General features: G+C 37.3%; 1 protein-coding gene across 2 annotated transcripts in view; it reads left to right on the top strand.

Moving 5' to 3' along the window:
• Positions 1 to 15420, top strand: part of fdxr (ferredoxin reductase) — a 60211-nt gene that overhangs the window by 27909 nt on the left and 16882 nt on the right. For both annotated transcript variants that reach the window (XM_039740604.1, XM_039740605.1), the window contains 3 exons: positions 3429 to 3536; positions 6008 to 6092; positions 8355 to 8554. In XM_039740604.1, coding sequence (XP_039596538.1) covers positions 3429 to 3536; positions 6008 to 6092; positions 8355 to 8554 — 393 coding nt within the window. The remainder of the gene's footprint in view (positions 1 to 3428; positions 3537 to 6007; positions 6093 to 8354; positions 8555 to 15420) is intronic.

Raw genomic sequence — 15420 nt, 5'->3', positions numbered from 1 at the left:
CTGCACTCTTTAGTTAATATCTTCAGGCAGGAAGTAAGTAGGTAGAGAGGAGAGATTCTTTAAAACGTCAGCCATAACAAGTGTTTTAGCGTATAGCAAATTTAATTTTCCTCCCAAATGGTATGGCTATATCCTCATTACACAATAATTCTTCACGTTCCATGTGTCAGGTTGCTAAAGAGGCATGCAAACTAAAGAGTGTTCAGCCATTTAAAAAAAAAAGCATGCACAAAGCTTTACTTTGCATTTTAAGTGGGGTGTTGTGTTTTTTGTTTTTTTTTAACACAACTACAACACAGCAAAACCTTTTTTCCTTTCTTCATGTAGCCTTTTTGTACCAGAGGTAATATGTAAATAAATGTATATGTTTGATATTTCTAATTAACTGAGAAAACAAATTTTTGAAATGGAGTAGACTAGATAGTCACACTGGTGGCCAGTTTTGAAATGATACTGTGTTTTATGCACAAATGCAAATCTAATGGCTATGGTAATGTGCAGAGATCTTTATTGCAGTGCATCTTTCCCAGAGAAAAGTTTGCATGTGGCAACACTGTTGGTGATGCTGCTTTACTGGTCCTTCGTTCCCGAGTATTGTCTGTGTGTAGTTTGCATATTCTTCCCATATTTGCATGGTCTCCCTCTTAATTTCCTATCACATCCCCAAAGACATGCAGGTATAGTATTGGAAAGTCTGAAATGAAATTAGAGCAGAGTGAGTGTGTCAGCCTGCATGAATAGGCTATGTAATGGAATGCCGCCTGCTTTGTACTGCCAGGATGGACTTTAGCCCTGCTGATTTCAGAATTTGTGTGCATTTGGGTTTATATATCACAAGTCTCTGTGTGTCTGTTTCAATATCTGATGGTATTGAATACGTGGTAATCCCACATAACATTTGAATGCCCAAAAAATTATATAGTTGCTTATTTTTAGTAGAAAGCCTTTATTTGTAATTCTAATGTATGGGTCTCTTAAGTGGAATTCTGTATGACAAGTAAACTGAATTGAACATTGAAATTGATTCTATGTGAGGAGTGAGTTGATTTTTAAGCAGTGTTTAATGATTGTGGAATTTTTCTAGAATCTCAAATGACCTTGTATTGCTAACAGCATGTGACCTTGAATACAAAGATGTAGCCCATATATAAACAGCTTGTGAGCAGACTTGTACAATCATGTTGTTGTCTGTCATAAGTGTTTTTCTTTTATTTTCTTGTGGCTGTACTTTCAAGTATATTAACACATTACAGATCTGGTCCAATTAAAGGATCAACGACTAATCTCTAAGAAATATGTTAGTTCTATTTATATACATAAAGAACATGCCTATATAACATTTTTATGTGCATACAGGAAATATAACATTTTGCAGTTCACCTCAGTGGAGCTGTAAGTCTGTCACTTATCTTAAATTGAAAGTAATGTCTACCTTTTAGGGCCTGCATTTGCTCGTTTTACTAGTGGCATGAATGACCCTGTTTGGGTACAAGCCTCAATCAAAAATATTCAAGGAGATTGAATAGAACACTGAAATATTATGACAACAGAGTCTAAATGAGAAACTGTTTCCATCAAATAAACTCCTTGCTTGTTGAAATAGGCTTAAGTGTTCCTGCAGCTCTGCTTTGAATTAGCAGGTTTAGAAAATGGATGGATGACTTTTTCATTGGAATGTATGGAGTCCTGCAATAAAATTTTTTTACAAAATATATTTTTAGAAAAAAAAAAGCTTAATTTTAAGCAGATAAGCTCTTGAAAACAGATCTGTGTTTAACCAAAATCCTGGCTCAAATCTCTCTATTATATAAAAAAAAAAAAATCCTGGGAGAGAAAGATGGGAGATGAGACATTATCTTCACGTTAAGATCACGGATGACACTTAAAAGACCCGTGAGATGAAAGACATTGGCCACGGAGCGTCTCGCGTGGACCTTAAACGTGAGACTTTGTGCCAAGAGATTGACCCAGGACCGTCTCACGATGACGAAGAACATGAGATTCTTGCAAGACACGCCCTACTTACAACCAATATCAAATAAGACCACGGGCAGCACTCAGTCGTGTAAAGGCTTTGAACACAAACAGATCCAGGGTCTCCGTGCATATAAAGTGTATGAGGAAAATACGTGTTAAATAAAACGTCAACGACTAAGAGAAGAAGAAAGCAGCACGGAGAAAAGACTCAAGCGTTGGAGAGAAAAAAGAGCAAAAAAGAAAAATAATAATCTAGGTGCAAATTCAGAAAATAAGGAAAGTAATTATCAGCCTGGAACAAGTGGAATTAAAAAAAAAAAAAAAAAGCATGTCCAGTCGGGCTCAGAATTAAGTCAGAGAGTAAAAGACAAAGTAGAACTTCATAAAGACGTTCACAAAAATTGGCGCTATACACATGCAGAGCAGGTTAGAGATTATGAAAGCAGTGGAATTCGAAAGGCTTAAAAAAAAAAAAAAAAGCTGTGATACACGTGGAGAAAGTTAAAGAATATGAAAGTAGGAAAATTAGAAAGTATAAAAAAAAAGAAAGTAAAGATTGCATTATCGCAAACAAATAAAAGGAAAATAATCACCACGGATCAGGTGTCATTAGGGAAGGGGGGAAATAAAGCAGGACAAAGCGAGGTCAGAAATAAGACAGAGTAGAAAACAAAGTAAAACCTCATAAAGAAGTTAAAAAACAAGGGGGACAAACACATGCAGAGCAAGATACAGAATATGAAAGCAGAAAAAAATGAAGCGTCAAAACAAAAAGTAAACATCGCATTAGCGCAAAAAAAGAGAAATTATTACTTGGAGAAATAACGAAAAGGTGAATAGAGATCGAATAAATGGACATGGGTGATATGTCAGAAGTATGTAAATATTAAAAACGTGGTTTACCTCGCATGCATTTATTGGTTACTTTGCAAAAAAAAATTATTAACTGCTGATGATGTAGATTCTTTTGTCTGTGCTGAAATTCCAAACAGAGAAATCTATCCTGAATTATGGTACAAAATGTCATTAAACACTCACGGACATCATTTAAAAGATTCAGCATATTGGGACTCGAAAGATTCCAAATATTGTTTTTACAGAAGTTCTGAAATAAAAGTGAAACTAATTAAATAGCAACAATTCAAAGAAAAAAAAATCTTAAAAGTGTGTATCTGGAAAACAAAGCACAGGGGTTGGTGAGCGAAGCGAGCAAGGGGCGAAGCCCCCTAGTCTTCCAAAAAGTAAATTAATGGCTGGTATATATTTTAGATGGATTGCTTCATTATAGAAACAAGGATCTGGAAGCCAAGTTTGGAGTCTTGCAAAAAAAGGCAATTGATTATGAAAGTTGACGAGGAAAGCCAGCAGCCACACGTCACATGTACAAGCAAGGGTCACTTGCAAGGATGGCAATTACAGTCACTTTTTTTTTTTGTTTGTTATTGTTGCAGAAAACTGACATTACCCAGGCTTCTCTGGATTCTGTAGCAGCCAGCAAGATTAAGAGAGTTGTGATTGTAGGCAGGAGAGGCCCTCTACAACTAGCTTGTACAATAAAGGTATGATGTTCCATTATAACTGATGACCCTGTGTTAGATTACTTTTTATTAGCAATTTGCTTAAAAGTTTTCCTCAGCCCTCAGGTTATACTAACTGGATCAGAGGTTAATCCAAGAGTGGACCATCTAGAGTATAACAGGAAGTATTATGCCTATGTGTTTGCTGTTTCTTTTACATTCTACTCAGATTCTTCCACAGGCTCTTTCATTACTCACTGCCTTATCACAAGCATTATGATTCACTTTTTAAAATATTTATCGCACTTATTGCCCAAGAGGGGAACCACAAATAGGAATTCAAATACACACTGGATTCAGAAAGTATTCAGAACCCTGCACTTTCTGCATGCTTCAATTTTATTGTAGATTTAATTTTAAATGGATAAATTTTATATTTTTTGCCGATCAATCTATACTTTAACCCATAATGACAAAGAGAAAACAACATGTTTTCTGAAAGGTTTGTAAGTTTATTAACCTCCTTTAGCATTACATTTTTTTTCTCAAATAAACATTGAAAATGATGGCATTTTTCGCCTTTAAAAATGACATATTTATTAAATCATCTTTCTACTGTAAAACGTGCAAAACACTAAGTAAAAAGTCAGAAGTTCAAAAAGTACAGTATAATTATACAAATAGTAATGAATAATAAAAATAATCTGCATACCGTATATACAGTAATGCCTGCTCGATCGCGGGGGTTGCGTTCCAGACCCCCCCGCGATAGGTGAAAATCCGCGAAGTAGAAACCATATGTTTGTATGGTTATTTTTATATATTTTAAGCCCTTATAAACTCTCCCACACTGTTAACATTATTAGAGCCCTCTAGACATGAAATAACACCCTTTGGTCAAAAGTTTAAATGCAAATAGATCTTCTCTTCAAAGGAGCGCCATCAGGGGGAGAGAATGTCGGAGAGAGTTAGAGAGCGTGACAGCAAAGCAAACAATCAAAAAATCAATACGTGCTGTTGGGCTTTCACCCAATAAAGCAGCTGCAAAGAAGGGAGCAATGTGAAGGTAGTCTTTCAGCATTTTTTAGAGTAGCGTCCGTATCTTCTAGGCAAACAGCCCCTCTGCTCACACCCCCTCCGTCAGGCGCAGAGAAAGTCAGAGAGAGTGAGAGAGAATGAGAAAAGCAAACAATCAAGCACCGCTCGGGAAGCACATCGCATATCATTGAGGAGTTTTTTTTTAATACGTGATACATACTCTGATTGGGTAGCTTCTAAGCCATCCACCAATAGCGTCCCTTGTATGAAATCAACTGGGCAAACAAACTGAGGAAGCATGTACTTTAAATTAAAAGACCCATTGTCCTCAGAAATCCGCAAACCAGCGAAAAATCCGTGATATATATTTAGATATGCTTACATTTAAAATCCGCGATGGAGTGAAGCCGCGAAAGTCGAAGCGTGATATAGCAAGGGATCACTGTACTGCCAAAATGTATCATTTGTGTGGGACATCTTAAAGCACAGCAAAATAAACAATCTGATGTTGCATTTGGGACAACAGTAGTGTGAATCCTTGTGGATTTTCTTTCCACACTGGTCAGCTTTTGAACAGCACACTGCTACATGTGCAATTGACACACGCATCATTTTCGGATTCTTCAGAATCACTTTTTCTTTCACTGGCTGTTTCAGTTTCACTCTCTGAAGACAGATTCACTTCGTCATCACTGCTCGTATCACTGTCGAGCGTGCAATGCTTGGGCTGCTGAGAAATGTTTCTTACAAGACACCATTATGAAGCTAGGAGAAGACACCTCTCCACTGTTGCCAGGATAACACTTGGGCCTGTCGCTTGTGCAAGACCTGCCTATATGGTTTCCTTCATTAACGCTGTTGGCACTTTTACAGCCCAAGTAATACTTATGTCTAATACATATGCCAGATGCATCTATACGGTTGCCCGAGTGACACTCGGAACTAATGCTTTTAGCACTGTTTCTACAGCCCAAGTGATGCTTGGTTCTAATGCTAAGGAGGTTAAAAATCAAAAACTGATAATATCAGTGTCAGGAAACTAGATACATAAGGGACCAAGTTTGAATCTACTTTTTCCTCAGTACTTTTATATCTGTCTGCTTCATCTGTTTAGCATTCGATTTATTTCATTGTATTAATCACTGATTCTGAACGTGACAAAACAAATCTTATTTATGTGAACCCAATTTGTAATCTACAGTAGATTAGCACCTGTCTGTCCAGAAAGTTAAATGTATCTTACTGACACCTGTAGCCCTGTTACTGATTGCAGAAGTTCTCTGGTATCCAAGCCAATAGTTCTTAGTGTGTTTAGAGGGTTGTTGTTTGTTTTTATTATTTATACATTTCTCTTCCTCACTGTCGAGCTTCTGTAAAATTCTAATTTCCCCTTGGGGACAAAAAGTATCTATTCTATCGAAAGTAACTTACTATATATCTCATCTTTTATTTTTTGAAATCTTCATCTTATTTAGGAGCTTCGCGAGATGGTAAATTTACCAGGAACTAAGCCGGTCTTAGATCGCAGGGATTTTGAAGGAATCAAAGATGCATTAAAAGGTATTTGTCATTTATCTTGAAGGTTGTTTATTTTTTTTTTTGATTCTCAAAATTCTAAGGTGAGAGATTTCACCTTGAAGTGCCCACTTTGAATTGGAATTCAGAAAATGAATGACTGTGTAAACCAAATGCAGTAAACAGAAAGACTACCAGTCACACTATACTGCTTTAATGCTTACACTCCTCCTGACCCTGAAACACATTTCTTCATTTTATATTCCTCACATTTTAAGGTTTGCAAAATTGAGACAAAATGTTCAGAGCTGCTTTCATTAATTTATCACTCACTGATCTGATTCAAGCCACATAGCTCAAATTGTTTTTCTGTTTTGAAAGTTACCATTTTATGGCTTTTTAAAACTGAGTTTTTGTATAAAAAGATATTTCATTCTGAAGGATAAAGAGAAGCTTATTCATTTCTGGAGCCCAAGTGTTGTATTCTAGTTCCATGTACATTGATTCAAGTGTAGTATACAGTAGATTCAGAAAGTATTCAGACCTCTTCAATTTCTACACACTTCATTATATTGTGGATTTAATTTTAAATGCAATTGATTCTTGTCAAATCTACAGTCAGTAACCCATAATGACAAAGTGAATACATGTTTTAGGAAAGAGTTGCAAATTTAAAAAAAAAAAAAAACTGAAATTTTTCATATTTATAGGATTATTCAGTTACTTTGTAGAAGCCCCTTTGTTAGCAATTACAGCTTTGAGTCGTCTTCTGCAAGTCTGTGCAAGCTTTCTACACCTGGATTTAAGCAGTTTATCCCATTCTTCTAGACAGATTGTCTAATACGTCATTAGACTGGATGGGTAGCACCCGTAAACTGCCATCTTCATGCCTCTCCTTGGGTGTTCTAAGTGATTGTTAAGTCTCCGCTTTTGCTGCACCTCTCAAGAACCGTCAGAGTTGTCTCAAAGTCACGTCTGTGTTTCGGCTGTGTGCTTCAGGACATTTTTGTGCTTAAAGGTGAACCGTTGCAACAGTCTGAGGTTGTGTGCACTGTCGGGGTAGGTTTCCTTCAAGGACTTCTCTGATTTGGCTGCATTCATGCTGTTCTCAATTTTTGACTGGTCTCTCTGGTCCTGTTGCTGAAAAGCACCCCTGTAACATGATGCTGCCATCACTGTGCTTCACCGTAGATATGGTATTAGGTAGGTGTTGAGCAGTGCCAGATCTTCACAAAATGCTTGACATTCTGCCTAGAGAATTCAGTTTTTGTCTCATCAGACCAGAGAATCTTTTTCCTTATGCTGTCTGGGTCCTGTGTAGGCTGTTTGGCAAAGTCCAGGTGGGCTGTTGTATACTTTTTACTCAAGTGTGGCATCTGTCTTGCCTTTCTACCTGTAAAAATTGATTGATAGGAGTGCTGATGAGATGGTAATCCTTCTGGCAGGTTCTCCCATCACAGCAGAAGACTTTTGAAACTCTGTTATTTTGGCCATTGGGTATTTGTTCACCACCCTGACCAATGCCCTTTATGCTTGGTTACTCAGCTTGGCAATACAGCCAACTCTAGGAAGAGTCCTGGTGGTTCCAGACTCCCATTTCACAATTATTCAGTCCACTTTAAACACTCATAGCTTTAGAAATGGGTTTGTCCCCTTGCCCTGACCTGTGCCTCACCACAGTTTGGATTGGATTGGTCTATGGAGAGTTCCTCGGACTTAATGGTTTAGTTTTTATTCTAACATAGAGTATAAATTGTAGAACTGTAAATACGCAAGTACGTGTTTTGCCTCTCTAAATAATGCATTCCGTTTGCTACAGGTGGACTCCAAAGAAGTTTCTAACACTTCTTAAAAGAACTGAAGCAAACAGTAGGCACCTAACCAAAATTGAGAGGGGTCTGAACTCTTACATAAATTAGAGATTGCAGTTTTGATTTTTAATAATTTTGCAAACCTTTCTGAAAACATGCTTTTTACTTTACGATTATAGATTGAGTAAAGATTGATGGCCCAAACTGGCAAATTTTATTCCTTTAAAATTAAATCTACAATGCAGCAAAGTGTGCAGAAAGTGAAGGGGGTCTGAGTGCACTACAATTACTGAATGTACTTCTGCTGTGGCATTTCAGGTTTCAGAATGGACAAAGAGTATGGATTTAAATAGTTTCCTTTATTAAAACTTTACATTTGGTTTAATGTTTGTTTGTGCTTAGTTAAATTATTCTCGCCCATTTTCCTGTAGAATATTAACATGACATTTTGCTCATAAACATCATGATTTCGAGGCTGGGTTTGTTTGAACTCTAGATATAGCTCGTCCCAGAAAGCGCTTAACAGAGCTCCTGATGAAAGTAGCAATGGAGGAACCGTCTGGCAGAGACGCAGAACGCTGGGCAGCAGCATCGCGAGAGTGGAGCCTCCGATTTCTGCGAAGCCCTATCAAAATCCTTCCCACAGCTGATGGGAAGAAAGTTGCTGGAATTCGATTTGCGGTCACTGCACTGGAGGTAGATCAACTTCTTTATTTATCTGTTTTCCGGTCTGATGCTTTAGATAAAAGTGACTTAGTTATCTGTGCATGGTGGAGTGACCTGCTGAGGGTCCCACACTGACAGTTGTTTGGGGTCTATTGCTTTATTCAGTAGGTCAGAATTCTTGCAATTATTTATACTTGATGGCTAACAATGAACAATAAACAGCTTTTTTTCACAGCAATATTTTCCAGATATAATGCTGTGCATTTACAGAAGTAACACTGCCATGTTTTATTGTAATGCAAATGCTGATATTTTTAATCTATAGTGTGATGGTAAGGGTAGCATTTTATTTTTGTTCTGCTAATTCTACTGAATCAGAGTGTGTACCAGACAAAGTCTGAAGTGTTTTATCTATAACGTTCTGTTCTGTTTGAGATCTATCACTTTAGCAAGAGAGATTTGAATAAATGTTTGATGATGCGTTTCTTTAGTGTTTTAATTTACAAAAGCTGTATGGATTATGCATCTTAAAAAGAACGAAGTTGTGTTTTTGTATTCAGTGGTTTTGTATGCGCTACCTCTTGCAATGTCTTCTGTGTTTCTTTTAGATTTTGCATTCTTAGCATGTGTTTAGGGTAGCCCAGTGGTGCAGCGATTAGTGCTGCTGCCTGGGCACTGTCTGGGTGGCATTTTCATTGTCCCATGTATATGTGGGGGTTTTCTCTCGTATCCCCATTATATGGTTGTGAGGCTAATTGGTAATTCTAACTTGTCACAACAGTGAATGGGCCCTGTGATAGACTTTCAGTGTGTTGTATCCAGTGATGTCAAGCAGATCACTGGTCCCCTGGAAAAGCTGTTCAGAAAATGGCTGATAGTGAATTTACTCTAGACTTTTTTTTTTTTGGTTAACACAATGTTAGAAATAACGACTCTTTAAGATACTGTTTAAAATATGAGCAAAAGTAATTTTTTGAACTTTACATAATTTATTAGCTGTGGCCATGTTTATAGCTTGCAGTCTTGAGATGAGCTCCTATATACAATGAAGATCTGTCTAAATAAAGTGATTTTTTTAAAGTGACCATATTTTGCATTTTTAGAAAATTGATGGGGGAAGTGGAGGGATCGGAATTGCCTTTGAAGCAATCCTACTTTTTTCTAGTAAACATTTTCAATCATTTTTAACGTCTTAATTTTGTATAAACTTCTTGGCACTTTTAAACAACGTGTTTACGGTACAAAACTGCTTTGAGGTGATTTCTCTAATAGATTTGTTTTCTCTGTCTGTGTGATAAGCAATATATTGTGTAGAATAATTGTCATGATACTGAAATTCCAAACTTCAATACTTTGAGAACTATTGATATTCAATACCATTTTCGATACCACGGATTGGAACAGGGTGGGGATGGATGGTGAGTAGAGTGAGGGACACATACTTATTTATGGTTTAAAAAAAAAATAAAGACTACATTCTTTATAAAAGTGTAGAAATGTGTATATATAATATATAGTGTGTGTGCATATTTATGTTGGGTTTCCAGTTGCTCATGTGCATTTCACAAATACACTTGAGCAGAAAATGCCAGAAAGTCTTGATTCTTAAAATCTATTTTATCTGTTGCTCAATTTCAAAAAAGCCGAATTAATCCACTGTGATTCAATTTTATATAGCAATACAATGGGAAACATCCAAAGGTGGGCGACTACTTTTTATAGGTACTATTTGTAATAACATGGGACCATCTCTGGAAGGTTCCATGCTGAATGAAAACAGCAACTGATCTGGTGGGTTTTGTCCTCACTGTGAGTTATGCTTCGCTTAAGTAGTGGACTACTGCACACATCATGGTGTCTCACGTGGCAGTTCTTCATTCTCCTTCCTTTTAGACTTTGTGATTGAATCCTTATCTTCTGGTTTGCTTGCTGTCCATTTTGTTTAAATACCTTCTCATTTGTTGACGTGTTGTACTTTTCATACTTCATTTTTGCATTTCTTAGTTTATGTGCTTCTGATTTGTTTTTTTATTTTTCAATTTGCCTTTGTGTTTGATTTGGCTTCTGCTTTTTCTACAGCTGCTGTAAAGGACCAGACAATCCTCTGGCTGCCTTTTTCCATTTGTTTTTGAACACGGCAAGTTAGCGCCACTGCAGAAAACATATTAGGTTAATAACCCTCTGCAGTTCCCTCATCAAATTCAACACAGCATGGCTTTAGAATGCCTTTGGTGCATCTTTTGCAGACTGAAGAGATCCTAACAAGAAAGTCTTGGCTTTTGGCATCATCAGGTGGTTAGTGGTAGTGATTAAATGGACTGCTTTAAGTGTTTTTGCCCAGTTTTATTAGCTCATATAAAAACATATACAATGTTGAAGACTGGGGGCAACATGGAGCTACCCACAAAACCCAGTAAACAAAGAATATGAGATTAGTATTGTAAATTTTATTTTTGTTGATTAATTGAGACTAGGAAGAGTACAGATAAGAAAAAAAAAAGTGCTGAATAATCAGAACCCTAATCCTGTTCCCTCCTGGGCCTACCTCCAGAGCTCTGCCTGCCCACCAAAAAGGTTCCATAGATGCACTCCTTTCGATAGCCCACCCTTTGTTTTTCTAGTACTCTGGACTCTTTAGTCAGGTGCTGCTTCTTAACAGCATAGCCCCTAATAATCGGATTAATTACTGTGTGTCTCAAATCCAGGGGGTTGGAGGACGGTACATATGAAAATTCTATATATTTATCTCAACATTTTCAGAAATTCCCGTTTCAACACTGGGGTCTTAGGGGGAGCCTGAGCTCATCCCAACAGCAGCAGGCGCAATATATCAACCAACCCAGAAACCGTGAATAAGACACCAGCAGTGTCTCCCTAAATAGTCGGGGTACTCGTTACTGTTCCACTATTGGCTGAATAGTGAAATCTCACACTGGTAATACAGTATAGCAGGTTTAGTGGATTTCTGAATGTTATATGAATGTAAAACACAGAAATTAAGGATGTGTTTCCAGTAGTTCAGTAAAAATTCCTGCAAGTTTTGTAAATAAGTGCTAATGTAAAGAAATCCATAAAAATGAATCCACATTTTCATTTGAACCACCACACACTAGACACCACATCCCAGCATACTGCAATCCCCACCTAATCTGACTACCATAGAAGACCTAAAACTCCAATATACAGGTATATACAAATTTACAGACGCCATACAAGACAGTGAATTTACAGCAGATGTGTAAAAATATAAAGTGAGAGCCACTACCAATTTGCACTTTGGATAAATATTTATCCATCCTGTAGTACCTTTTAGTATTATCTATACAGTATATCTGTCTTTCTATCATTAATACAGAGAGAGGCACGATATAATATTGGTATACTAGCACAGCAAAACGTCTGTTTAGTAAAACTGATGCAATGGTAAGTCGGTCTGTTTTACTGACATCATGCATTTAGGAACCTCTGTCTGTCTCTTATTGCCTTCGTTTATCAGACATTACAGCCCTCTGGTGGACATGGGACATAATTATGCCCAGGCATGGCCGGATAGTGGATGTTTTGTCATTTTGTGTATGCATGTATATAAATATATATACACACAGAATATTTAGAGAACCTTCAGTATTGTCACTCTTTCTGTCATTATATAGCGTATTTCAGAATTATCTATCTTACTATGTCAAAATTTAAGCTGTATATGGAAGAAAGTCTAACTTTAGGACTAGCAGAACATTCTCCAGATTCCTAATTTTGTAATTTTGCAGGAGGCAACCTCCATGTTTTCTGTATAATCTATTGCTTAAGGAAATGATGTATTATACCATTAAAATGGCATACATCATCAATAGCTGCTTTTCCTGATATCCCTATGACAAATACAGCCACAGACACCAAAATGGTAAACATACACTGTTTAAAAGTGTTCTACAAAACACTGCAGATGTTCCAACCATCCTTCTCCCTGACTTGCCGTTCTAATCAAGCAGTCCAAGCTGATAAACAGTATTGCCTAATATTACATAAACAGTAAGAAATACAAGATATGAAGAAAATGCAACATCCTAAATAGTTTTTTTGTCATATTTCAGGCATAAATGTTGTTTTTGTGAATTTAAGATTTTAAAGGTGGTGAAATTGAAGCAAGATCAGAATGAAATGAAAATGCTAAAAAGAGCAAAAGTGGGCTGATAATTTCAGTGCATTAGCGTTGACCTGAAACTACCTTTTATATAATGTTTAAATATATTTGCTAGCTCTGCATGAATATAACAGAGGTATTAAAATGGCCCCAAATGAAGTGCTGAACCTGTTTCTGCTCATGGCTTTGAGTTTAAGTGGCTTTGTAAGTAGAAGTATGTGTAATACAATGTGGCCCACTATGACATCATCTTGAGACCTCCTGCTGCTTCTTTCGGCTGCTCCCGTTAGGGGTTGCCACAGCGGATCATCTTCTTCCATATCTTTCTGTTCTCTCACCACATCCATAAACCTTTGCTTAGGCCTTCCTCTTTTCATCTTCCCTGGCAGCTCTATCCTTCGCATCCTTCTACCAATATACCCAGCATCTGTCCTCTGCACATGCCCAAACCAACGTAATCTCGCCTCTCTGACTTTGCTTCACAACCGTCCAATTTGGGCTGACCCTCTAATGTCCTCATTTCTAATCCTATCCATCCTCGTCACACCCAAAGCCAATCTTAGCATCTTTAACTCTGCCACCTCCAGCTCTGTCTTCTGCTTTCTGGTCAGTGCCGCCGTTTCTAACCATATACAAAGCTGGTCTTACTACCGCCCTGTAGACCTTCCCTTTCACTCTTGCTGATACCCGCCTGTCACAAATAACTCCTGACACTCTTCTCCACCCATCCTACTCTGCCTGCACTCTCGTCTTCACCTGCCTTCCACAGTCCCCATTCCTCTGTACTGTTGATCCCAAGTATTTAAACTCCTCCACCTTTGCCAACTCTACTCCCTGCATCCTCACCATTCCACTGATCTCCCTCTCATTCACACACTCATTCTGTCTTGTTCCTACTAACCTTCATTGCTCTCCTCTCTAAAGCATATCTCCATCTCTCCAGGGTCTCAACCTGCTCCCTACTATCACTACAGATCACAATGTCATCAGCTAAACTGACAAAAGCCAATTTCTGTATTTTCTATCAGCTCTCCATTTGACATTGGCCTCTGGACTCCACTTTGGTTGTTTGTAAAGTAAATGGTGTCTTTTGGCCATGTTGTGATTACACTGGTGATGTTTATGCCAAAAGCTCTATTGAGAGATCATTCAGACAGTTCTAGTTCCGAATTTGAATGTTTTCCAGTGATTTGCTATGATGAATATATTTCCCTGTGGAGCAGTTACACATATGGAAGTGTCTCCTAGTACTAGAATAACTTATTATTATTTAACAAGATCTGGCCTTTGAGTGGAAATGCCCTCATCACTCAGTCATTTATTTTAAGTGTTGTTGAGCACTCATTTTGTGATAGCCTTGTATCTATAATCACTCCTGAAGCTTTAACTGCAGTATTGGGAGTAATAAATAACATTAAGCCCTATATCACACTACTTGAATGAAGACACTTTTTTTCTCAACATAAGGGATTTTTCCTGATTTGTGTCCAATGCTTTCGTGCATTGATTCTTGCTTTCCCATGACGGATAGTATAATGGAAAGCATTCAGGTTAATAAAGTGTTTTTGTTGGTTTTTTTATTACTGTCTAACCATCATATTTTAAAATGTTTCAGATCAGATATTAGACATTAACTCTCCTGCATGTTTAAAGAGTAGGAAGCTTCTATAACTAGTTGTTGCTCTCACACATTTATAACATTACTCTATCACATAAGAACCTTTATGTGCGGCAGTGGGGATAAAAGGCTTTGCGTCAATTCATTTTTATCTGACTGTATAGCTAACCTGGGGGAATGCAGGTGGCTGAAATGAAAGGGCATGAACTGGGCACAGCTGAACTGGAATTGGTGGCTGAATCTGACTGACCAAGAGGTGTGTGTGTGAAGGACAACAGGACAGATGGAAATTAAGGGCTGAGTTAAATACAAATTGTCTGTTATTTACTTTCCTGAGGAGATACCATTTCTACCCTGCGCAGAATGGCATACTACATCAAGTTTTGGTTTTCATCTTTTCCAAGCTCTTATAGAAGAAACTATTATTAACCAAACTTTTTTTGACCAAAACTCTATTTAAATTATCATTTTATATGATCTTCATAGTCAAGTGGCTATGGCGCACGTAGGGCAGATAGTTAATGGTCTAAGCCTGTGCTTCCTAAAAGCTTGTCTTTGAGACCCTAGTTGCTGCAGGTTTTTGTTCCAGCCAGCTTTATCTTATTAAAATGGATTCTTACCTATTTAAGCCAAATGTTTAGGCAAAGTCTGTGTTTTGGGGTCAATGTGGGAGTTGCAAAATTATTTTTTTCTTTTTTTGTTAGATTGTACCATCATCCAGATTTTCATTGTGCATTTCCAGTTGGTCTAGTTATGTGATCCCTTATTGACAAATGAGCACTTTCATGTATTCTGTGTTGTCGGCCTGGGTATCTACTCTGCTTGCTCTCAATTGTTTTCATTATTAGGATACAAATAAGGCAGCAAACGACACAGAAAAGGGGAAAATAGGAAAATAAGTAAAAGGTATTAAAAGGTAAACCAAACATAATAATCCTAATTGTTTTAAAAATGTAAAAATCATCCCGCTGTGCTTTTTTGATTGAGAAACTGCTTAACACAAAAACCTGCAGCCATGTGGGGAATCCAGGACTGAGCTAGAGAACCACTGCAGTTAGTCAATAAATAAATTGCCTAGAATATTAATATTTGTTTTGTTACTAGAATACAATTTGCAAAAATCTACACTGATATGGT

This window comes from Polypterus senegalus, chromosome 17 (assembly GCF_016835505.1).
Source record: "Polypterus senegalus isolate Bchr_013 chromosome 17, ASM1683550v1, whole genome shotgun sequence".
Lineage (NCBI taxonomy): Eukaryota > Metazoa > Chordata > Cladistia > Polypteriformes > Polypteridae > Polypterus > Polypterus senegalus.
Note: the sequence above shows the minus strand (reverse complement) of the source record. Positions and strands in the feature narration are given on the sequence as shown.